Below are 24,721 nucleotides of genomic sequence, written 5' to 3'. Positions count from 1 at the left end.
CCAGAACCTGACCTAAGATAAGCATCAACTACACCTTCCCAAGGCACAAGGTGCTTGACTTAGCAGCCCAGGCTCCAGGCCAATCAAGGCTCATCCTAATGACGTCACAGTCAACAATCAGCTCGTGTTCGGCAGTGGGTTCTATTTTTTCCATGTGCACACACAAGCCTGGCACAGTGACAGAGAAAGGGAGTTTAAGGAACAGAAAAATACATTTTAGGAGGGTAGTTACATTGACCAAAACGGGAGAAGGGCACATCTAAACAACCGTCCAGTTTGGAAATGCTGCCCACTGGTCTGCACGTATACTACCTGATTTTTTTCCTGCAGAGGAGAACGCGGTTTCTGTCTGGGTTTACGGTCGCTATCAGTTTCGAGGCAAGGCTCGAAAAGTCACATTGGATGGCAATCTGGAGCTTTCCTAGCAAGGCTGAATCACTAGAGTTGGGGGCGGCTGTGTGGAAGAGGTTGGCTTGGGGATCATTTGGACCAAGACCCTCAGAGCAGATGGGGTTGCCCAAGGATCCATGTTCAGATGGTGGCTGAACGGGGACCACAATTGTCTTCTCGAATCTTCCCCTCTACTGTGCTGTGAGCAAGTGGAACAGTCCAGCTACAAAGTGACCTGCCTATACCTGCTAGTTGCATGCCTGTCCCCCCACCCCCAAGTTCTATGTTGAGCCCCTCACCTCCAGAATCTGGGAATGTGACCGTGTTTGGAGACAGGGCCTTTAAACAGGGGATGAAGTTCAAATCAGGCTCTGAGGACGGGCTCTAATTCAATCTGACTGGTGTCCTGCTGAGAGGGAATGTGGACACCAGGGGTGGACACACAAGCACGGAAAAGACTTTGGGAAGATATGCTGAGAAGATAGCCGCCATCTGCAAGCCAAGGAGAGGTCTCAGAAGACAGCCGATCTGCTGCCATCCTGATCTCGGACTTCTGGTCTCCGGCACCGTGAAAGCCTGGCCTTGTTTTGCTACTCACAACCTCAAAACCAGAAATGCACAAACTGAGAGGGAGCCTGGAGAACTTGGGCGGCAGGGAGGCGGGGGGGGGTGGTGGTGGTGGTGGTGGTGGTGGTGGTGGTCACGTCCTGCCCTGGGCCTTCCACTGATCCCTCCGCCCCTGGCCCCTGTGGACTTCATGCAAGGTGCTTGGTACCTCCCAGCTCAAGTTTGCTACTAGGAAAATGGGCATCACCCTGCCTCACCTTCTGGAAGGATCTAGCTGCCTCCATATGTCCCCAGTCCAGGAAGCGGATAGTGCCCTGTGTTAGGATTAAATGACAACCCCCATATATTCAGGGGCACCCACAGGAGAGCCCCTAGATCTTTCCAAGGCTGGCTTTTTTTGACTCAAAATGCACCAAGTGTCGTCAAATCTAGTTCCAAATCCCAGGCAGCCTCTTTAAAAGCTGCCTTCTACTTATGTAGTATAGATGTGTATCTACATGGTCAGAGTTTAGGGCCTTGGACCGGAAATACTGCCCATGTGAGCAGGGACAGTATCCCCAGGGCCTCATAATACTAACAGTGCCTGATAATACTAACGGGACCTGCCAAAATCTGACATTCTCCTTGTCAGAGTCACTTCTTGGGTTAAGGCATTAAGGACCCCTGTTAAGTATGTTATAGGGGGCCATACATATTAAGACATCATCAGCCATTAACACCTCTTTGTGACTTCATCAGAGTGGCCTCAGACCCGCTCTTTCGCCCTTAGGGTCCAAGACCCCAGGCAGCTGAGTCCTGGTGGAAAGAAAGGAGGGATGATTCAGAGCCTAACGGGCAGAGAGGGAGATGGAGAGCACAGAAAGGTGTGCTGTGCGGACGGGGGTGGGTAACCAAAAAAGATAAAGGATTTCACAAGGAAGGCTGCTTGGCAATTCTGAACCAGCTGGACCTCCATAGGAGAGTCCCCTTTTTGGCCTGATGGCCCAGATCATGAACAGGAAGGCCAGGCTAGTTGGTAGGCACACAAGTCCTACTGGGTGTGTGTAGGGAACTTGGCCTGCGGCCATGAAGTTGGGCGCTTAGGGACAATTACACAGCTGGAACGGCCACCTCTCCCGGGAAAGGGGAGAGCAGTGGGAGTGATTGGCACTCAGGAGGCGGGGCTACGCTCGCGCTCTCGGCCAATCACCTTGCCCTCTGGCTCCGGACCGGCGACACCCAGCCTGGGGCAGTTGGAGCTACTCTTGGGGGGAAGATGTGGAGACAACATGGGTCGAGTGACAACAGCAAAGCGTGGGGGCAGCCTGGGCCTGTCAACCAAGGGCCTGGGGCTGCCAGGCCATCGGGGGAGCACGGGAAGGGCTCTCTGGCTGTCCACCGTCCAGGGAGGGGGGCGGTGAGGCTCAGCAGGGGGACGAGGACATCTGGTCGTAGTCGGGGCACTTGAGCAGGGCTGGGTAGTTGCTGTTCATCTGCAGGGAGGCGTCGCTGGAGATGTCGGAGGGGCTGCGGCCCCGGACCCAGGCGTCCGGGTGTAGGAACTGGCCTGAGTAATCGGAGCAGTTGCTCAGACGAGGCCGGTAGAAGCCGGGGTGCGGCCGGTACATGTCCTCGGCGGTGTACCGCTTCATGAACAGGTACACGGACATCACTCCGGCGCTCTGCCGGGAGGAGGGGGCAGAGCGCTCACTGCCGGGGGCCTGGCCTTGCTCTCCAGCTGGGGCTGGGGTCTGCATGGGGGGGCGGCCACCAGAGCCGCTGGAGCGGGGAGGGGACGGGGACAGTGGTGGGACAGAGCAGGGGTGCCCGGGGAGGAGCCCCCACCCCGACCCCCGGAAGGTGGGAGAGTCACACCTTGTGGGGAGGAAGAAGGGCAGCAGAGTGGGTGGGGCCGGGGTGCTTGTCCAGACCCTGCTCCCCCCCCCCCCCCGCCCCCGGGCAGTGCCCCGCCCCCATCCCACCTGTGGGGAGGTTTACCTCGGTCAAAAGGAAAGAGATGGCCGCGAAGGCAAACGACCAGCCGTACTTGTAGTTGAAATAGGTCTCTGGGTCCTTGGTTCTGTTGAGCATCTCGTCGTTGATGCTGGAGATATAGAGGACCAGGCCCACCACCAGAGAGAGGCCTGTGGCAAGGCAAGGGGGTGCTTGGTGAGCAGGCCCCAGGGGTTTGCTGATGGGGCACCCACCTCCCCTTGGGGTTCAGGCAATAAGGCTCTCATTTGGGGCTTGAAGGAGAGCAGGTACTGTCCTCCTAAAGACCTTGTTTGGACCATTACCCCCTGAAAGCAGAGAGCTGCGGGGAAAAAGCCCCCTGTCCAGCCACCTTCTGAGCCACGGAAGCCCCACGGCTCTCACCTCACCTGCCCACGGGAATCACCTGTCTGGTATACTTGCCTGAGCCCCGTGCCAGACCTTCTGGGTCACTTGGCCTGGGCGGGGGCCCTGACACTGTGCCATCCTCAAAGCTCCCGGCTGATGCTGAGGGGAACTAAGGGTGCGTCCACTGAGCCAGCAAGTGGCTTTTGCTAAACTGAGGAATAAGACAGGCTCCCCTGACAGAGGCAGCCAGGGCCTCCGATCCCTAGCTCCCTAACATCCTTGCGGGGACTCAGTGCCCCATTATCTTCACAGCCCCGCCAACGACATCAGTAACACAATGAGAACCTGAGGCAGGAGGGGTAAAGCGAGTTTGTCCAGGTTGTGGCAAGCGATAAATCAAGAGGCCAGTGGGGACCAAACTTCTGCTCCATTGTGCAAGGGACAGCCTCAGGCACCGGACCCTCGGTTAGTTACTGTCACCGAATCAGGACATAATTAATTACTCTGTTTTGAGTTGCTCAGGCTTAATTCCACTCACATGATTAAACTAGGGCATCTTGAAGTAGGAACATTAAAGGAAAAGAGGTGTGATTCAGGCCTTCCTTGGCCTTTAACTCAGGCTGGAATCACTGCTGGCCCAAGGGAAGCTTCTCTGTTGTTATTAAAACAACTTTGTGAGGCCCCATTCATTCAGAGATTTCTGATCCTGTTGCCCGCTGCTGGAAAGGCTTCAGGGGCCTCAAAGCTACTATAGGGCCTTGACTCTTGTGATGCTCATAGAAAGATAAAGGAAAAGTTTAACCCCTGAGTCTGTACCTCTTGGACTAGGTGGAAATATCACCATGCAGAAGACAGGCTGAGGACATTGCAGGTGCCCAGTAAGTATTTGTGGGACTGATGGGTGGGAGGGGAGATGAGCGGATTAACAGATGGAAGAATGGGGGGAAGAGGGGTGGGTCGGTTGAAAAAAAGATGGACAGGATGGACAAGATGAAGGGAAGAAAGGATGGAGAAAGAAGTTAAGAAAGGGAAGAAAGAAGGAAGGGAAGGGAAGAAAGGAGGAAGGAAAGGGAAGAGAAGAGAAGGGAGGGTAAAGGAGGAAGGAAGGAGGGAAGGAGGAGGCTATACTGATAAGAAAATAATGAGAAAAGGAACCTAAACTGGCTTGGGAGTCAGGTGGCAATCAGAATACCTGGTCACAAGAGCTCTTTTACTCCCTTCCCTCCTTCCCTCCCTCCCTCCCCTTCTTCTTTCTTCCCTCTATCCATCCACCCACCCACCATCCATTCATCCATCCGTCTACCCACCCATCCATCCACCTACCCACCATCCATCCATCCATCCACCCATCTATCCATCCATCCATCCATCCATCCACCCACCATCCATCTGTCTACCCAACCATCCATCCACCCATCCATCCACCCACCCAACCATCCATCCATCATCCATCCATCCATCCGTCTACCCAACCATCCATCCACCTATTATTCAGGCCATCTACCTACCCATCTTCCATCTTCCATCTACTCCCGAGGCCCTCCCTTGTCTGAAGTACTATCTCCAAAAGAAAAGGTCCTCGTGAAAATGTAAAGGTCACCTTAAAGGGGAGAAAGAGCCTACCTTTCTTTCCCACATTCTCTTGCCTTCTCACTTGGAGCACTCCCCATGAGTAACCACATCCCTACCCATGGTTTCCTCTCCTACTTCCCACGCGGTTAGCTCCTAATCTCTATTTTGGGTTCAGGCCCCTTCCACGAACCTCTGACCCCTAGCAGCCTTTGGGACTCCTCCTCCTAGATATTACATGGACACCTCAAACCCAGTATTTCCCACACTAAACTCATGAACTTGGCCCAAATTTGCTGCGTCTCCTGTGGTCTCTAGATCAAGCATGGGTATGCCATCCACCCACTGCTCAAGCAAGAACTTGGCACCATCCTTGACTCTTCTCTTGAAAGCCTAGTCCTTGTCCTGTTGAGTTGATCCCCAAATGTCACCCTGAATCCTGTCATTTCTCTCGCCTATCATCCCCTTAGTGTCAGCCACCATCCCCTCTCTCCTGTGCTCTGAAATAGCCCCACACCTGCTCTCCCTGCCCCTGTCTTGCTCCCATCCTTCCCTCTATTCCCATTCTAAAATCCCTAAATATGACCATATCGTCATCCCTCAACTCAAAATGCTTCTGAGGTTTCTCACAATGTCCAAAATCCATAAGGCATCATTAGACGTCTTCCCGTCTCCCCTCTTGCTACATTCCACCTTCCATTCTCACCATAACGAGCAATGAACTCCCCAATGCTCCAGCCCCTCTTTCCTCCAGGCTCCCTTTCCAAACCCACCTGCAACCTCATTCCTTTACCTATTTCTTTGTCATCCTTCAGCTCCCCTTCTGGTGGTCTTCCCTGAACAACCCTTGGTCTGAGTTTCAGTCACTGCTCTCGGCCCCCATAGCAGTCCTGGCTTGTCCTGCTGTGTTCATATTTATGTCTACTTGTTTCTATCTCTCACTCTGCTGACCTTTTTGTGGGCAGTGATGGCAGCACTCAGAATAAGAAGGCCTGGTAGAAAGAAAGAAAGAAGAAAGAGAGGAAAGAGGAGAAAGAAAGAAAGAAAAAGGAGAAAAGAAAAGAAAAGAAAAAAGAAAGAAAAAAGAAAAAACAAGACAAGACAGACAAGCTCGTGTCTCTCCAGGAAGAGAGATCCGTGTTTAAGGGACCTGGGTATGGACATTGACTGGAACGTGAAAGGGGACAGTATGAGTCTCCTGATGACAGCTGAGGTCTGGGAGTGAGGGGGCCATGATTCCAAAGGCAAAATGCCTTTCATGCAAAATCAGGAAGAAATAGCCCCTTCAAAAATAAGAATGCTCATTATTGGTGGAACTAAGAAGGCAGAGGTGGCGACAAATGGGCAGTGAGGAGAGAGCCCCAGGTTGCAATCGCAGCTCTGCCCCAGGTGAGCCTGGCAGGTCTCTCCTCCTCCAGGGGTCATGGATGGGCTCAAGGCCATCAGAGGTCCCCCTCACTGACCCAGTTCTGTCCGAGGCTCTGACTCAGCCACCCTGGTGCCAGGGGCTGGGCCACAGCTGTGATCACACTTCCCAGAGCAGAGCCACGAAGGAGTCAAACGTCGGGAGTTGTGAGTGCACGGAAGAAAACCGTACAACTTACCTGAGAGGATGAAGAAGATGCCGGAGACAAAGGCAAGTATTGTCCTGTGGGGACGGATGTGTCCGATGTTGCTCAGGATAAACCCAATGAACATGAAGAAGAGGCTGACCAGGGGGAATGGTGTGGCCGAGCGAATCATTTCTGATTAAGGGGACAAGAGGACACCGTTGGCCTCCCAGGGCTTTACCTACTTACCTCCCCTCCCAGGTGTTCCTGACAGTGTCTGCCATCTGGTCCCCCAATCCCCCTGGCCTGCATGAGTTCTCTGGGTTCCCTCCCCTTCTTGAGTGCCCAGGGATCTCCCAGCACTGGCAGGGCTTGTGTCCCTGAGGCAGGGCTGGGAGGTCTGACTTCAAGGGCCAACATGCTTCTGTCTTCTCTTCCAGCATAAAATGCTCCCTCCTGGGCATCCAATACGGCAGCCGTCGAAGGGCTGGTCACGCGTCTCACTTCCTGTCTTGGGGCATGAACCCTAGCCATGCACACAGGCATCTCTCTGAGGGTCATAAGAGACAGTTCCTGGCCTCTGTTGTCTTCAACTTATAATTACTTGGGGAATGGTCTGCATAATTGTATCTCGTCTTTGTCCTCCCTGGAGTTTCCCAAGTGAGAAGAGTGTCTTCAATATTCATGGCGGGCCCCTTGATAACACCTGAGATTTTTCCAATCAGCTGACTCAGGACAGGGGCTGGAAAGACCAACCACGTGATTAGAAGGTGGGGTTTTGAGCCACGTGATCCAGGCCTGACTCTGGGAAGAGGACGGGGTCTGGAGACTGTGTTCAGTCATGGGCTCACTCGATCACGCCTCTGTAATGAAGCCCAGTAAAAACTCGGCAGCAAAGCCTGGCTGGGGTTCCTGGTTAGTGAACACATCCATGTGTCAGGGTGGCGACTGTCCTGATTTCAAGGAGAGAAGACATGGAGGCTCAACCCTCAGTGCCCTCCCAGATCTGGCCCTATGTGCCTCTTTATCTGAGCTCTTGCTAGTAAAACCGTGATGAGAAGTATAGTGTTTTCTGGAGTTCTGTGACTTATTCTAGCCATGTTTTGAACCTGAGGGCGATCACAGGAACCTTGCTTCTTCCCTCTGCCCCACTCTGCTCCATCCAGCCAGGGAGCCAGGTCAGAAAGTCTGAGACACCTACTTAGAACATTGACGGTGGACTCCGAGGTCAGCTGGGAGTTCATGGGCATCACGTATTCTATGGTGAAGCAACGACCCCGCTCTTCCCCTGGGAAGACAAGAATCATTTCCGTTTCCGCATGATTCTTGAACGTGGATTTGAAGTTAATACGTTCAAATGGTATTCCCAAATGCTCCGGGGAGTCTCTGCCCCACTGGGTTTGCACCTGGGCTGGATCTAAACCTAGGGGGCCCCATCCCTGGCTAGTGACCTGCAGTAGGGGTAGGGGCACCTCCTGACGTCCCATCCTTCCTAGAGAAGCAGCCCCATGAAAGTGGACCCAAGCACCAAGAGTCATACGAAACACAGTCTGCACTGCAAACTTGAGGTTGAGGGACACATCTGATGGCCGTCTTGTTGCTCTGGGGCAGACTCAGCTGATGACGGTGCATGGCGGGCCTTGTCAATCATTTCAGAAGCCAGATCCTAGTGACTTCAAATTCTCCTTCAGACTTAAGTGGAGACTGGTGCCACATAGTTTAGGGCCATGGGAAGTGAGGTCAAGGTCGGATGCTATTTCCAACATAGGCCAACGAGTCACCAGGAGGTCAGGCCTTGAGGTGTGTTCCCTGCTGAATACCGCTGGGCGCCAATCACCACCCTCATTCTCCAAAGCCCCACTGTAAAGCTGGGAGGATCACAGGTTCCCTCTGCCCTGTGTGCATGGAAGGTGACAGGACCCTTCTAGAAAGGCTCAGTGATCACCCTGGGGGGTGGTTCCAGCCAGCTCAGGCTGGCAACCAGTCCTGCAGGACGTGGAGATGTTTGTCTTGTGTAGAACCCAGCTGGTTCTGGGCCATGATAAAGGGATAAAGACAAAGTGTTTAGAAGAGCCACTCAAGGGTTCTAGAGAAGTCCTCAAGAGCTGGAGAGAGGCCCAGATAGGCAGGAGCAAAACCCGAACCAGCTGGTGGATTTGGAAAGACCTGCATCTGGGTTTTCTCCTCCTCATTTCACAGACTTGGAACAGGGCAACTGTCCGGTATTTCCCATTCTGTAAACCAGTGGACCTGTGACGTCGAGTAGGGAGACTTGCTGCATCTTCATTTGCTTATTTGTGAAGTGGAAATAAGTTCTGCCTTGGAGTTTTGTGGGGAAGCACTGGGATCGATAATTCCACAAGCTGAGGCACGCAAGGGCAGTGCCAGACCTGTGGGAGGCCAGCCCCGTTCCGCCTGGGAGGCAGAGTGTGGGGAAGGGTGGGGAAGACGTGGCTACATTCATCTCTCAGGTCGAGGGCTGGGGACACAGGTCCCAGGGGATGACAGGACCTGCTCCAGTGGACACTGTGATTCAGGGCTTGAGTTTGGAATGGGCCCTGGTCACTGCAGGGAGCCCCACCCAGAATTCATGAAGTCCGTCCCCGAGGAACTTCCCCCTTCCAGTGGGCATCTCTTCCCAGCTGTCGGGGGAGCGGGGGTGGGTGGGTGGGGAAGCTCTCGGGCAGGTTTTCCTGGGGTGGGGGCAGAGGCTGCTCCTCTCTCTGGGGCAGGGCCGTCCCAACCTGGGGTGTGCTTACCTGCGATGAAGCAGACACGCCACAGGCCCGAGTGCAGGGACATCTTGATCTCCATGCTCTGGTTCTGGGGCAGGACCACGCCCTCCTCCAGGTAGAGCCAGTAGTCGGTGCTGACGGCGATGCCCAGGAGCCCCAGGCCACAGACGGCAAAGACGCTGCTCAGCAGGGTCAGGGCCTTCCTCCCGCAGCCACTCATCTTCCCAGAGGTCGCCGGGTGGCCTGCGGCCAAGGAAGCGGGCTCTGGAAGCAGGAGAGGGAGGGAGCTGACCGTAGCAGCCACAGCTCTGAGGAGGCCAAGATGTGGGGCCTGGGGGAGGAAACTCAAGTCAACCCCGTCTGGGTAACCAGACGAAAAAAGACCCACAGGCCACTATGGGGGTGCTTCCTCTCTCCAGCTCAGGAATTCACAGCTTCCTGGACAGGCTACTTCAGGGGTCTCCCTTTCCTCTCTGGGAGTGCTCGCTCATGTGCAGCAACACACTCCATCCACACGGAAGACAAGAGAAGCAACACTTTCCTTGCCCTCAAAGGGTTCCCATTAGAAGGACAAGGTACCCCCAGCACAACTGAAAAATGCAGCTTGAGATCTCCCCAACAGCCTGAGGAGAAACGGAGGCATGAACTCTGCTGGGGTGGACTTCTCTGTGTTAAGAAGGACTCTGAGGTTCAAACACACCTCGACAGAGAGCATCAGGATCCAGAAGGGGAGGCAGCAGCAGTCTGAAGAGAAGAGAGAGGGGCAGAGAAGGCCCCTTGGAAAGGTGTCTTCCTCACAGACTCTAATCAGTTCTGGATCAGCCCCAGCCAAGAAGCCACACCACAGTCCAAACTCAGGGGGCCTCTAGAACCAGCAGACCTGGGCGGCTCGGCTGAGGGATTCTGGGGCAGTTGGCCTGGGGGGGGTGCGGTAGGGGCAGCCTGCAGGTGCTGTCCGCAGCCGCTCTATCGTGCGGCCCACGTGGAGAAAGGCTGATCTTTGCTCCTCCGAGTGTGACCCATGGACCGGCGGCATTGGCCTCACCCCAGAGCTTGTCAGAAAGTCAGAATCCAGGACCTTCCACCTTTCTAAACCAGAACCTGCATTTTAATAACATCCAGGTGAGCTGCGGATCTGCGGAAGTCTGCGAGGCTCTGTGCCAAGCAAAGAAGCAGCACGCTACGGTGCAGTAAAGGTCATGATGGGGGAAAGCCAGGATGTGATGGGTGCCCCGGAGAGGGTCACCTAGGGGGCTGCAGGGGGCAGGCAGAGACATTTCTAGAAAGGAGGGTGGCGGGCAGGGCCAGTCGGCTGAGACGCAGGGACCTCCCCCGCTGAGCCCGCTGAAAGGGGACAGAACCTGCGCTCAGGTCAGGAGGCTTGACTTGTCCGGGGAAGTCTGTGCCTGCTGTGGGAGCGGGGTGAAGGAAGAAGTGGGGGAGAATGGGTGCTCTTCGCCCCAAGGCGGGGTATGAACTGACCCCAGCTCCTTAGCCCCGGCTCTGCCCTAGCAGCTGACTGTGGGAGAGTTGACTCAGCTACGGAATGAGCCCCACGCTGCTTTCCTGGAGGCCTGGGTGAGAGCCTGGGAGAAGGGCTCCCGTCCCCGAGGCTGCAGAGAGTTGTCTTTCCTGAATCAGCTTTGACAAAGGAGGGAAGAATAAAGTCCCAAACAGCCAGCCCCACCAACAAGCCAAGTTGTTGTCCGCACGCCATGGGGTGGGAGATGGAGCAGGACGGCTTGGCTCCCTACTGGGTTATAGGCGCCTAATAAAGCACCTGCTCTGTGTAGGGGACCTTGTGCTTCCATGCTCGGTGCTGTGGATAAGGCAGAGGAAGCAGGGACTGTAGCTTGCAGAGTTTATGAGCTGGAAAAGGAGGAAACAGCAGCCTCATGACTAGGACCCCAGGGAAGGGGCTTGGCAGGACTGCCAGGATGGGTGGTGATAAGGTAATGACAACTGAGACTTTAGTACATACACTTTGTGGTCCTTGCACTCACTTCTGAGGCTCACAAAACCCCAATCTGCCAGAGGGAAGGGAATTAGAAGCCAGGGGTGGTTGGGGGGTAAGGGAAGGAGAGGAGAACAAAGGGATTCGATCCCCAATGAGAATAAGAGCTCTGTACATTGCAAGGAGCCCTGAAGTGAGAGGTGGGGTGCCTGGACACAGCCCGGTCACTAACTAGCTGTGTCATGCTGAAACAGTAACTTTTCAGAGGGCCATTTTTTTTCTCTAAGAGAATAACAATAAAAGCCAAAGTGTATTGAATGTTCTTCATTGTTAGGTACCCTGCTAAGCACTTGACTCTCTCTTTTAATCCTTATAGCTGTGTTAGCATCCCCATTTTATAGGTGAGCAAACTGAGGATCAGAGAGGTTAAGAAACTTGCCTGAGATCGCTCAGCTAACAAGTGGTGGTGCCTGCCTTTACACTTCACTTTGCCTCATTCCTGAAACCTTTCCTGTGCCACCGCTAGGAGTGTTTTCCAAAGTGGGTTCCGTGGAGCATTATTCTAGTAAAAAAGACTCCAGTGAGGGAAAAGCATGGGAAGCACCGCACCTAGGTCTGGAAGAATCACGCTGCCTGTTAATGTTACAGGACTGAAAAGCTTGTGCAGTTTACCTCATTTTGGTGTTTTCCAAACTCCTGTGCCCACAAAATGGCGTCTGTTTCCATGGCACCCACTTTGGGAACGCTGCTGCCCCCCATGAAGAACGCTAAGCTCTCACCCCATCACTCCAGGAAATTGCTGGGGGATTAAATGCAGCACAGACGCAGTGTGCTTTGCGAGGAATTAGCGTCACACAGCAGTGGGGTAACCAGCCCCCGTCCTTGCAGGGGGCACAGATCAGGGCTTCAGAAACATGACAGCCAGCGCCTCACTGGGGCTAAACAGCCAATTTTAACAGTAAGCTTGGCAGAGAGACAAAAAAAGATTCAGGTCTGAGAGATCTAGGAAGGGGAGGGGAGGGAGGAGATTGGAGCTGAAGCCGTACATGCAGGAGAGAAAGGAAGAGGCAGAGGCTGACCCACTAGCCACACTGCAGGAGCAGATCGCGAAGCCTGAGGTGAGCTTGGGCAAAGGGACAAGACCCTTTGAGAGTGTGTAACAAATCCATGCAACGTGGCACAGAGTGAGAAACGGTCCTCTTATCACACAGTTGTATTTATGCTTCTGTTACGAGATCGCATTTTTGTACAAATAAATACCATGGGCTGAGGGCTGAAAAGCCCTTTGTGCACAGTACCTCATTGGGACCTCACGACAACCCCATGAGTAGTAGGTGGTGTATGCCCCCATTTCATGGATGGAGAAACTGAGGCTCAGATATGTAATGCAGCCTACAGGACGTCACAGGTGGCTGACACCTGTGACCTGAGATTGATTTAAATTTAGGTCTAATTCCCAAGTCTATGCTCTGGCTACATCATCTCCCTGCTGCAGAAATAAACAGGTTCAAGAAACTTGGGGTTATGGTGCCTAGGTGGCTCAGTAGGTTAAGCCTCTGCCTTCAGCTCAGGTCATGATCTCAAGGTCCTGGGATTGAACCCCGCATCGGGCTCTCTGTTCAGCAGAGAGCCTGCTTCCTCCCCTCTCTCTGCCTGCCTCTCTGCCTACTTGTGATCCTCACTCTGTGTCAAATAAATAAATAAAATCTTAAAAAAAAAAAAAAAGAAACGAAACTTGGGGTGAAAAGGCACATCCAGAGCAGGTCCCTGGGGAATCTAGAAATGGACACAACACAGTGTCTCAGAAGCTTGTCTTTGAAATAGCCAAACGTTACAACGAAGGCTGACGCTCCTGACACTCCTGGGTTTTCTTTGGGGGAGTCAGCCGGCATATCTGCTCATATTGAGAGGCGAACTCTCACCCAGCATTTCTGATTCCCCAAAGCCTCCTTTCAGGGCGGGAAGACTAAGGCTTCCCTCAAAGCACGCTTAAGAAAACCAGGGTCCAGAGGAGACATTTACCTGAGATCGCACAGCCCGTTCCGTGGAGGGACAAGAGTGTGAACTGGAAATCTGAGTGCTGATGCAGTGCTTTTCTCTCCGTGCTGTAGGGGTCGGACTCGTGCACTCGCCCGCTCTGAAAGCACCGCCACCGATCGATCCCGTCTTAGTTCTGAGCCGGTCTCGCCTGTGACTGCGCGTGCGCACAACTTCTTCCAGGCAGGGTCTTCAGTGGGCGGGGCAGCGGTCTCCCCAAGACTCTCCGGTCCGGAATGAATTCCTAGTTCCTGCACAGTCTTTGCTTTTCCGCGGCCGCTTCTCCTTCTCACGAATCCTCTCCCTCGGGGGCAACATCCAGTTGATTTTTCTGCTGGGGGAGGCAAACCTTTTTTTTGGTAAGTTGCTACCACCAGACAAGACATTTATGCTATGATATTAAATGAATAAAGCTGGAGGTGAAACCCCGCGTTTGCCAGATCAACTCTGAAACAAATTCATAGGCTGGGAAGGAATAAACCAAAACGTTGATGGTGGATATTTCCAGGTCCCAAGGTTACGTGTATTGGATTTCCTTTACGCTGTTCTGGGCTCGACAAAGCTTCTAAAAAAACCCAAAACCAAAACCAAACCAAAACAAAACAAAAAAACACTCATATATCCAGAGAAGAAAACTAAAGATCAGAGTCATCAATCGTCTGATCACTGCCCTTGTAAACAGCAATGGAAGGGCCCCAGTTAATTTCTGGGCTAGAGATGCCAAAATGCAGTGTCTTCCCTTGGAGCGTGGGGCTCAGAAGCACAGCAGCTTCGAGCCTTTAAGATGATTGTCCTGGTGCCATTACCTCTAAGAATTAGCTTGTTAATTATCAGGAATTAACAGTCGCTAATTATCATCTGTGACTAGCAATTAGGGAGAAATGTCTCGTGGAGATTAAATCAGTAATGGCACATCTCTCTGCCCAAGCTGATAGGGAAGGCTTAGGTGCTCAGAGACAGGTGAGCTTAAGGGCACGAGTGAGAGCCCAGCTGGAGAACTGGGAGTGTGTCCGGCAGGGTGGACGGGGTTTAACTGGGGAGGAGAAAATATGTGGAAGGAGACTCCAATGCAGACATCCTGATCTCAGTTTCCCACGAACACAGAGAAAATCCAGTAGTGCTCGATGAAGGGTTGGGGGTGTGGGGGTTCTCGACAGGGCTTCCGGGAAGTTACAGCAGCTGCTCCTGTGGGTGGGGCTGGGTGGCTCAGCGTCAGCTTGGCCCACACCCAGCAGAATGAGCTGGTGACCCGGGGACAGCCCCCAGTGGCCCTGTGGCTCTGCCTGCTTCCCCTCATACTGATCCCCCATTACATTCTATGGTGGCGAAAAAACGACCACAAGTTCTTTGACACTCCTCCCATTGAGAGGTGGGACCCACAGCCCTGTCCTCCCCTCAAGTCTAGGCAGGTTTGTGATGACTTGGACCAACAGAGTCCATGGAACTGACATCATAAGACTGGGTCACAGGAGGAGATGCAGTTTCTGCCCGGTTCTCTGGGGAGACCCTGCAGGGGGAAGCCAGTCCCCAGGTGAGAAGTCTGAGTCCCCTGAGATCACCAGGCTTTGGAGCAGAGTTTCTCAACCTTGGCCCTATTGACATTTTGGGTTCGACGCATCCTGTGGTGGGGAGCTGGGATGTGCAGGCACGGTGGTCAGCAGCATTCCTGGCCGCCACCCGCCAGAGGCTAGTGCACCTATTGTACTAGACAGAGATGCCGCTGGGTGGCACAGTCACCCCTGGCTGAGAACCACTGCCTTGGAGACCATGAAGAGGCGTTCTGATTGACAGCCTGAGCTGAGCTCCCAGCCACGGGATTGGGCCACTGTGGATGCCCTGCCCAGTTGAGCTTTCAGATCACTGTAGCCCCCGCCCAGCCTGACAGCATCTACAGGACAGACTCCAAATAAGAACAGCCCAGCTGAGCACTTCTCAAATTCCTGACCCGCCAAACATGGTTATTGTTTTTTGTTTTGTTTTGTTTTGTTTTTCAGGGGCCTGAACTCAACAACCCTGAGACCAAGATCAGAGCTGAGATCAAGAGTCGAATGCTTAACCGACTGAGCCACCCAGGTGCCCCTGGGACTTGGTGTCTTATATCATCGCATTCTGAGGTAATATGTTCTACGGCAGAAGTTACCAAAATAACTATTACTCATTTAATTAGCATCTCCTTCTCACTGCCTAAGTAAGACAGAAATCTCAGGTGGCCTGAGGGTCATAGTTTAATCCTAGAATTTACAGCTGTGTTGGGGAGTGAATGGCACACGGACTTTGGGATATGACAGGTCTGAGCTGGAATGCCAGTTCTCCCATGTCACATCCCGGGTAAGTCACATGACCACTCTGAACCTCAGTATCTTTATCTGTAAAACAGGGAAAGCTTCAGAAGGATTGTTGTGAGGATTTACACAAGTGTAATCAAATAAGGCTGGGCCACCTCAGGCCATCTCTGTACAATGCTGCAGTCAGGAAGTCCCACCGCCTGACTCCCAAAGAGCAGTGTGCAACAAGGCAGAATTAATAAGGTACATCTGTCCCTGAAAAGGGTCAAAATGTCCCAGACTTTTCCATCTCCATCCAGTTCTCCAATTTCCCTCTTATCATGGCAATTGCCGCCTACAGAATTGCCTTCGTTTCTATCTCTGCCAAACACCAACCCTATCTTACCTCCCTATCATCTAAGGCATTTGGATGAGAGAGATTTTAAGATCTTCACACTCAACGAGCTAAAGTGCTCTGAATGGTCATGTAAAGGGTGTCTTCCTGGTGGGCACCGTGGTGTTTCTGTAGACACGGATAATACATATAACATTAGCAAATGTGTATGGAATATTTAAGGGTCAAGCACATTAGAGGCTCAGCATCAGAAGGAAGTGGGTCACATGAAGACTTGAGACATCTAGGCATTGAAATAAACAGGTGGACACATAATAATATATAAAACCCAACAGCTATAATACAGTTGGAAAATATAACGCTGTCTATGTAGCAACAAAATGGTAAACTATAGGGGAATAAACTTAAGTTATGTGTTAGTGCTGTATAAAGAAAACCTCCAAACTATCAATAAACATAAAACACAACTCATAAATAAAATAATATATCATGTTTTTAGGTAGGGAGACAATGTCATAAAAATGTCAACTCTCTCTAAATTAATTGATGAATTCAATGCAATGAGTTCTCTTTAGAAAAATGACATATGGATCTGGGGTTAGAATAATAAAAAGCACTTGAGAGGAGACTTAGAGCTTTTTTGTTTTGTTTTGATATTTGTTTTTTTGTTTTTTGTTAAGAGAAGGAGAGAGGGAGAGAGTGAGTGGGGAGAGAGAAAGAGAATCTTAAGAGACTCCACGTCCCACACAGAGCCTAATTAAGTGCTCGATCTCAGAACCCCAAGATCATGACCTGCACCAAAAACAAGAGGCAGACATTTAACTGACTGAGCCATCCAGGCCCTCCTGAAAAATCCTTTTAAAAATAAAGATAGGGGCGCCTCGGTAGCTCAGTGGGTTAAAGCCTCTGCCTTCAGCTCAGGTCATGATCTCAGGGTCCTGGGATCAAACCTCGCATCAGGCTCTCTGCTCCGCAGGGAGCCTGCTTTCCCCCTCTCTCTTTGCCTGCCTCTCTGCCTGCTTGTGATCTCTGTCAAATAAATAAATAAACTCTTTAAAAAAAATAAAGATAGATGAATGGGACCTGCCAGATATTGATGCTTCCTGTGTAGCTACAACAATTAAAACAGATTGATGTCAATGAAAAAATAAAATAAAACAAATCATTAAATGAGAGTAAAAAGAGATTTTTACACTTCCATTTCTGGCTATGATGAACTAGCTTGTATTAGACCAACCTTCTTGTGAAAATAACTAGAACAGCTTTGTAAAATGAAAAATATCTATTTGAACACATTGTAGAGGAATCAGAGAAACCAAGATTTTAGAGGTTGAGACCTGAAGATAAAGGAAATGCATTGACATAAGCACAACATGTTGCACAACTTTTCCACTTGAAGCATGTGTCAGTTCATACAGAATGTGGGTCTGAGAGGCTGAAAAAAAGGCTTTGAGGATCTTACAGCAGACACGTGTGCTACAAGGGTCAATAATCAGTGTTCAGGCATCACCAAGTAAGGTAGACCTGATAAATAGCCCAATCTTTCAAACAGAGGACCTGGGACAGCTTACACTGCAGGTGAACAAGAGATCAGCTTCCACAAGACTGAAGCCTATTTCAAATCAGCTCAATTCATGATTGGATGTAGGCAATCTTCTCTGATCTAACAGACTGCTAAAAAAAAAAAAGTAAATCCTATTTGGGGGATGATAACACCATTAAGAACTTCTAGAATTTTCCATTAAAATGTGTAGTGTTCACTCAAAAATTACAAGACACATCAAGAGGCAAGACTTCGACAAAACAAGAGAGACATCAGAAATAGCAATGATGTGAGTCATGATATAACATGATGACATTTTTTAAAGTGCTTTAAGAAAGCAGTCATCAACCTAGAATTTCATACCCAGCAAAAATATCCTTCAACATTGAAGGTGAAATAAAAAAATTTTTTTCAGAAAAATAAAAACCGAGGAAATCTGTCATCAGCAAATTTGCATCAAAATAAATACTTGAGGCACCTGGGTGACTGGTAGGTTAAGCATTTGGCTTTGGCTCAGGTTGTAATCTCAGGGCCCTGGGATTGAGCCCCATGTTGGGCTGCTCAGTGGGGAGTCTGCTTCCCCTCTCCCTCTGCCCTCTCCCATACTAATTTTCTCTCTCTCTCTCCCTCCCTCTCTCAAATAAATAAATACATCTTTAAAAAGTACTCAAGAGATTCTTCAAGCAGAGTGATCTGGTATCAAAACAGAAATGATGAAAGGAGAAAGAATGAAAAGGGTAATTATGTGTGCAAATCTAAATAAAATAGTATAAACAGGAAAAATAAACTATCTTGTGGATTTAAAAATGTATGTAGAATTACTCTGATACTAATGTGCCTTTCTTTTCCCTCTAATTTTAAGATTTTCTCTTCATTGAACTGAAAAATGATGAAAACATGACTTACCAAAACTTGTGGCACAAAGCAAAGTTAGGCTAGAAGGAAAATTACAGCCTTAAGATCATGTATTAGAAAAAAAGAAAAACAGGGGCACCTGGGTGGCTCAGTGGGTTGGGCGTCTGCCTTCAGCTCAGGTCATGATCTCAGGGTCCTGGGATCGAGCCTCGCATTGGCCTCTCTCTTCAGCAGGGAGCCTGCTTCCCCCTCTCTCTCTGCCTGCCTCTCTGCCTACTTGTGATCTCTCTCTCTCTGTCAAATAAATAAATAAAAAAATCTTAAAAAAAAAGAAAAAGAAAAACTAAAAGTAAATGATTTAATTATCTATCTCAAGAAGATAGAAAAAATGCAGATAAATCTCCTCTCCAAATAGGAGGAAGAAAACAGTAAGATAGCAGAAATTAATGAAAAGAAAACAAGGCTCTAATAAAAAAATCCACTACTGTAATTGGCAAACTCCCAGCAAGACAGAGAGATACAGAGACAGAGACAAAGAGAAAGGATGGATGAATGAGTGAATGAATATCCAGGGCTAGCATATGTGTGAGACACACATAAGCACTTGGTGAAAGCGGATATGCAGATCTATTTGAGGACACACATGAAGATTAAAAATATAATTACTGCATGATTTAATAATTCTGCCAGGAATGTACTCTATGGATATATTCACAACACTACACGAAGTTGTATGTGCAAGGATATCTCTGCAGCACTCAATGTTCAAAAAGCAACTTAAATGACCAGTGTGGGAGCTGGTTAAATAAATTAGGATTCAGCCCTGTAAGAGAATGAATCTTCTGTAGCTATTAAGTATGAGGCAGCTCTGTATGTTCAACAAGGAGAGCTCTCTTAATTATTAAGTGATAAATGCAAAAATATGCCAGGACATTGTGTATAGTATGATACTCTTGGGTAAAAAAATAATCATACATACTATGTAAATATTATATATATATATATATATATATATATATATATATATATATATCTTTTATATTTTTCTATATTTATATATATACATTTCTATAGTGTATATGTATATTTCTGTATATCTATCTATGAATTACATGTATATATAGAGAGAAAGAAAAAGAGAGAGTGCATGAAATCCCTAAGATAGTAGGTACTATATTCCAGAACTGTGAGCAGGGCACCCTAGACTTAGAGCAGTGGTGTGATGAGAAACTGACTCTTAAATTTCTCACCCACACTGATGGTAAAACTCTTGGCTGAACTGAAGATATGAGAGATTTGGGAAGAAGAATGGGTGAAAGGGTTACAGAAGTACCCCTCATTGTTAAACATACCTTATCCCAGAGAAGGCAGGAGGATGGGAAATCCCTGCCCCAAGCCTCAGGTTTAGTGAGAGGATTCAGTATATGCTGGGAGTCCAGTGGCCTGATGGGTGAATCTGACCTAGAAAATCTCAAAGGAGAGAGATGTTGGCTACTTGTCAAGGTGGTAGGAGGGAAGGAGAGGTCACTGCTGCTCTGTCCTTGGTTTGTGCTCCCGAGTTTGTGGGACCAAGCAGTGTAGGAGCATTTCCACAGACCAGTGGGCCAAGCCTGAGAGCACAGTGCTAGCACGGAAGGGACTAGGGTCCCGCTCAAGATGGCTGCCAGGAAGGGGAAGCAGCTTCAGCAGAGAGAAGCTGAGGGGGAACCTCTGGATGCCCAAGAGTTTGAAGAAGGAACCATGAGAGACATAAAACCCACAAGAGGGGAACTACAAATTAGAAGGCACTGGGGATGGGAGGGTGTGTGTGTGTCTCTGAAGAACCCAAGGAAAGGACAGTGGTCCAAAAACCCAGCCTTGAACATTCGCAAACCCAGAGAGTCTATGCCGTGTCATGACTACCTGTCATGTAAGACTCCTACCTCTCCTGCCTCCTCTTCCTGTCCACCATCCCACCCCCTGAGCCTGCAGCATGAGGGAGGGGTGCCACAAAGAAGAAAAGAGGCCAGCTGTACCCCTCTGCAGGGCTTTGAAAGGCTTCCCACCACAACACAGCTGAGCTGAGGGTGGGCAATTGCTGTCATTTTGCCTCAGGCTGGAAGGTTTGGCTGTCATTTGGGACTGGAACAGTTGAGTTACTGGCTGGGGGAGCTGTGCATTCCTGAGAGACTAGAAGAGCCATGCAGTTGCCTCAGCATTCACCTGGAGCCAAGGGAGGAACCAGCCCCCCGAGTCAGTGTAAACACGGGGAGGAGGGCTGCCTTGTCACTTTATCCCACAGGTACATGGGCAGAGGCTTTAGGTTAAAAACCAGCAACTCCCACTTAAGGCAATGTTTTGAGGAGGAAGAGAACGAGGTCAGTGCCCTTTCCTCTTCCTCCTCCTGGGCAGGTCCCCCCCCACCCCCATGTTGATCCACCTCCTGATGGGGCAGAAATGAAAACATGACAATGACTTCCTTTTGTGGGTCGTCTGGAGGCTGAGATCCCACCTTCCACACAGCTTGAAGAGAAGAGGAGCCAGACTGAGCCATTGGGAGGGGACATTGTGCCTGCATCGGCAAGGCGTCCAGCAGAGGTGCAGGGGACACAGGGGTGAGCTGTGACTCTCCTCTAAGTCAGGGTGTCACCACTCCCTCTTTTTGGCTCCCCACCTCTGCCCATTTGCTGAGTCCCCCCTCCTCCCCACGGGGACCTGGGCAGGACAAGAGCTCCATTTCCTTTATCCCCTTTTGCTAGCCAGCCACCCCTTCTGTGGCTCAATGAATCTGAATTTCAGATGCAGTTCCTGGCTGGAGAGATACCCACCGTGGTGGGCTGTCTGAAGGTTTCTCTGAATGATTCCCGTAAAGACTTACTCGTATGGCTTTCCTGCCTGTAGGATGGGATTATGGTACTGCTTCCTTGCAGGGGGGTATTGGGGGACTAGTGAACCGACACGGGCTAAGGCATTCACACTGCGAGCTCAGGAAAGGGAGGGCGTGTAGGGCACGCATCGCCGTGGCGGATTACTAGGTAAGGGAGACGATTATTTTCATTCCACATGCCCGCACTACGAGTGCTTGCCAGACCCATGGAATGTGAGCGTCAGAAGGGGACAAACAAGGATGATGATGACGAAGAGGGTGATGACAGTTTGCCACTGATGGGGCGCATTTATCTACCGAGATTCCATAATCTCGCCCTGAGATCTACCATGCCAAGTCGCATAATTATTCCTTCTTTACGTAGAGGAACCTGAGGTTGAAGACACAGGGGTCACTCAGCTTGTTAAATACAGAGACTAGATTCAAACTTTGGTGTGTCTGGCCCCTAAGCCCAAAGTCTGGGCAGTTCTCCCCCATGCGGTGATGGAGACCAACTTCTTTTCCATTTAACGCACGAAGTAAAGAACTCACTGTCTTCAGCCACACAGAGGTGGGTTCTTGAGTGAATGTGTAGGGACCTTGGAGCTCTCAGCCCTGCCACTACCATGAGCCACAGTCACACCCTCCCCTCTGTCCTGCCCAGTCACACCCTGTGTGGCCCACGGGGGACCCGGGCAGCGGAGACGCACCAGCCCTCCAGCGGACGTACCGGCCAGCCTTCACGCTACCCCCACGTGGAAATGCCGCCCCCCTAACTCCCACCCCGACAGAAATGGATTGCAGGATTTGTGGAAGCTCAAATCCCCTTTAGAAAAGACAGGAAAGGGGCGCCTGGGTGGCTCAGTGGGTTAAAGCCTCTGCCTTTGGCTCAAGTCATGATCTCAGGGTCCCGGGATGGAGCCCCGCATCAGGCTCCCTGCTCAGCGGGGAGCCTGCTTCTCCCTCCTCTCTCTCTGCCTGCCTCTCTGCCTACTTGGGATCTCTCTCTGTCTGTCAAATAAATAAATCAAATCTTAAAAAAAAAAAGAAAAGACAGGAAAGAGAGGGTTGCATACTTCCTTCTTTTAGATTCCACTTAAACAGGCGATGAGGGCTGCAGACGACACCATTCAGTGGCACGAAGTCTTCACTGTTGCCAATTAGAAGCCCACTCGTGGGGCCACCCCCTCACCATTCACACCGCCCTCAGTGCCAGCCGAGCCGTAACGACCCTGGCCCCACAGCCATCGGGTACAAAAAAGCCAGCCAAGAATGAAAAACAGCTCCGTACCCCGCGTCTTAGTATGTGTAGACAGGAAAAATGTTCAGGCTTGATCTAATTTTGGCGACACTGGCCATCTATCAGACCCAGTCTGCAAACGCTTGCAGGGAGAGCCGGGCCCGGAGTTTTCTCCTGTCTTCAGCTTCCCTGATTTGGGATCTGCTGGCTCCTCTCACCTGTGCATGCTTCTCCCTCCCCGAGTCCGGCAGGCTGACCCAGACACGGCTCCAAGCAATTTACACGGGTTAATTCATTTCACCCTCGAAACAACCCCTTGCGGTAGGCAAGGTTATTAAAATAAGGATAATACTAGTAGAACCTTCTTCATAGGATAATGAGGATTAAATGAGCTCGTTTAAATGCATCTAGTTTAAAATAAGAATAGTAGCCCGGTGCCTAGTAAGTGCACACAGTTCAGCTGAACCCTGGTCATGAGCCCCACTTGATAGCTGGGAGGTTGGTGGTTAAGGCATCCGCCTGAGGTCACCAGCCAGAGAGCAGGGGAGCTGGGACTTGACCCGAGCTCCCTGGCCTCATCCTCTGCTATGCTGTACTGCCTCTCATCTGTCTCTATGGACAGGTTCTCAGAGAGGGGCCCTGCTGAGTTTCCCACAGAGCACTTAGCACACCACCTTGGAAACTCGCTTCCAGAAAGCGGAGAGATTCCTGGCTGACTGACAAGTGCAAACTTGGTTCTGATTTTTCTCAGCACGACCAGCCTCTTGCAGAAGACGGAAAGGGCTGAAGGTTTCGAGCCCTTCGGTGTCTGGTCTTTGCCTCACTCAGGTGGATGGCCAAGCCAGAGGTTTTCCTTAGCAAAAGCCATGATACAGGTCATGATCACGGAGGAGGAGGAAGAGAGGCAGAAGTGCAGAAAAAAGCCGTTGAGTGTTTCCTGCTGGACACTCGGAGCTATTCCTGGCCACGTCCAGCCCCCTCCATGTTTGGAGGAGTCTCTAAGACAGGCTTCTGCTGCTGCTGAGTCTTCCTTCTGCGGGAAGGGAGGGATGGGGACAGCCCAGGGAAGAAAACCACTCTGGCTTTGGAGAAAATGCCTGGACCGCACTGGGGCCCAGAGGCCGGCTGGGACCCTGGCAAAGGGCATGCCTCCCCCCGAGGTCCACACTGCTGCTTGACGCCTCTGGCAAGACAGTCCACGGGGCCTGGCCAGGTTCCAAAGCGCCCCCCTCACCCCTGCTCCTGAGCACGCACGGCTATAAATACCTCCCACCAAGCACCGGTTCCTAACCCCCCACCCCCACATGCTTTCCCATAACTCAGGATTCTTAGAGTATGTGGCATGCACTGTCGCGCCTCCCCTTGCTCCACTATCCCATCTCCTGCCGCTGTCCATGTGCCCAGCCCTGCCCCACTGAGTCCCAAGCCCGAGGTCACACAGAGAGCCGGCCAGGTTGCTGTGGACCCAGGAACGATAGCCCCAACCCCGGATTTCCAGCCCTCCTGAACCTTAGTGCCGACAGGAAGACCATGTGCCAGCCGTGGCAGGGCAGTAGCCTGGAACGAGATGGGCAAGGAGAGAGAAGCATAGAATAGGGTGACGCGTTCCTCTGAGGTGTCAGTTCTCAGGCGGATGCTTTCTGCTCCCCTCCCTGTGACTTGAGACGTAACAATGCCAGGGCCAACCTGAGGTCCCCGGATGGCCTGGTTGGGAGCGTGGCCCTCCCTGTGAGTCAGGAGGCCTGTGGCCCCATGTGGGATGTGGAATGAAATCCGTGGGCTCTCTCAGTCCCGGGAGGTGGGCCGCGGTCCCTGGAAGGTTCCTGGGAGTCTCTGCCCCAGCAGATGCCTCATGACCTTCGATAGATGAAGTCAAAGTGCTTACAGAGGTTTTGTTTTTTTTTTTAAAGATTTTATTTATTTATTTGACAGAGAGATCACAAGTAGGCAGAGAGGCAGGCAGAGAGAGAGGAGGAAGCAGGCTCCCTGCTGAGCAGAGAGCCCGATGCAGGGCTCGATCCCAGGACCTGGGATCATGACCTGAGCCGAAGGCAGCGGCTTAACCCACTGAGCCACCCAGGCGCCCCGCTTACAGAGTTTTTAAACAGATTTTAATATTTCCTGACTGGATGACAAAGTAAAAACCTGGGGAGGGAACTGAGGGCCAACAGAAGGGGGAGGGGTGGTCTCACCTTTCACTGGGCCTGGGATGGTTGGCGATAAGGTGGGGGAGGCAAGGGCTGCTGCTTTCCCTCCTTTTCAGCCAGTGACCTACCTCACAGACCCGAGAGCCATCAGGTGCGGAGGAGCCCTGGTCTGAAAAAAGAGGGGCAAGGCAGGATGGGCCCGAACCTCAGCCTGGTTCTGGCTGCTCGGTTCATCATGCAGTGGCCCATTAGTTCCAGGCTGGCCCAGAAGCACAGTGCGGGCCCTGGGGCCTCAGGCAACTCGCTGAGCCTCTCTGAGTCTCATGAATAATACAGGAATGATGGCTTCTT

The 24,721-nt window shown here is 51.2% G+C and overlaps 1 protein-coding gene across 6 annotated transcripts in view; it reads right to left on the bottom strand.

Moving 5' to 3' along the window:
• Window positions 1-1,092: 1,092 nt before the first annotated feature.
• The window catches only part of CACNG5 (calcium voltage-gated channel auxiliary subunit gamma 5), a 38,954-nt gene continuing 15,325 nt past the window's right edge, over window positions 1,093-24,721 (bottom strand). For 2 of the 6 annotated variants that reach the window (XM_047709208.1, XM_047709209.1), the window contains exons 2-8: window positions 13,107-13,455; window positions 9,831-9,874; window positions 9,155-9,461; window positions 7,597-7,683; window positions 6,450-6,590; window positions 2,935-3,080; window positions 1,093-2,618 (exon numbers count right to left, since the gene is read on the bottom strand). In XM_047709208.1, coding sequence (XP_047565164.1) covers window positions 2,361-2,618; window positions 2,935-3,080; window positions 6,450-6,590; window positions 7,597-7,683; window positions 9,155-9,461; window positions 9,831-9,845 — 954 coding nt within the window. In that variant the 5' untranslated portion in view covers window positions 9,846-9,874; window positions 13,107-13,455 and the 3' untranslated portion in view covers window positions 1,093-2,360. The remainder of the gene's footprint in view (window positions 2,619-2,934; window positions 3,081-6,449; window positions 6,591-7,596; window positions 7,684-9,154; window positions 9,462-9,830; window positions 9,875-13,106; window positions 13,456-24,721) is intronic. The other 4 variants (XM_047709212.1, XM_047709213.1, XM_047709210.1 and 1 more) reach the window with 3 other exon arrangements.

Source organism: Lutra lutra, chromosome 16, assembly GCF_902655055.1.
Source record: "Lutra lutra chromosome 16, mLutLut1.2, whole genome shotgun sequence".
Taxonomy (NCBI): domain Eukaryota; kingdom Metazoa; phylum Chordata; class Mammalia; order Carnivora; family Mustelidae; genus Lutra; species Lutra lutra.
This window is presented reverse-complemented; position numbering and strand designations above follow the sequence as displayed.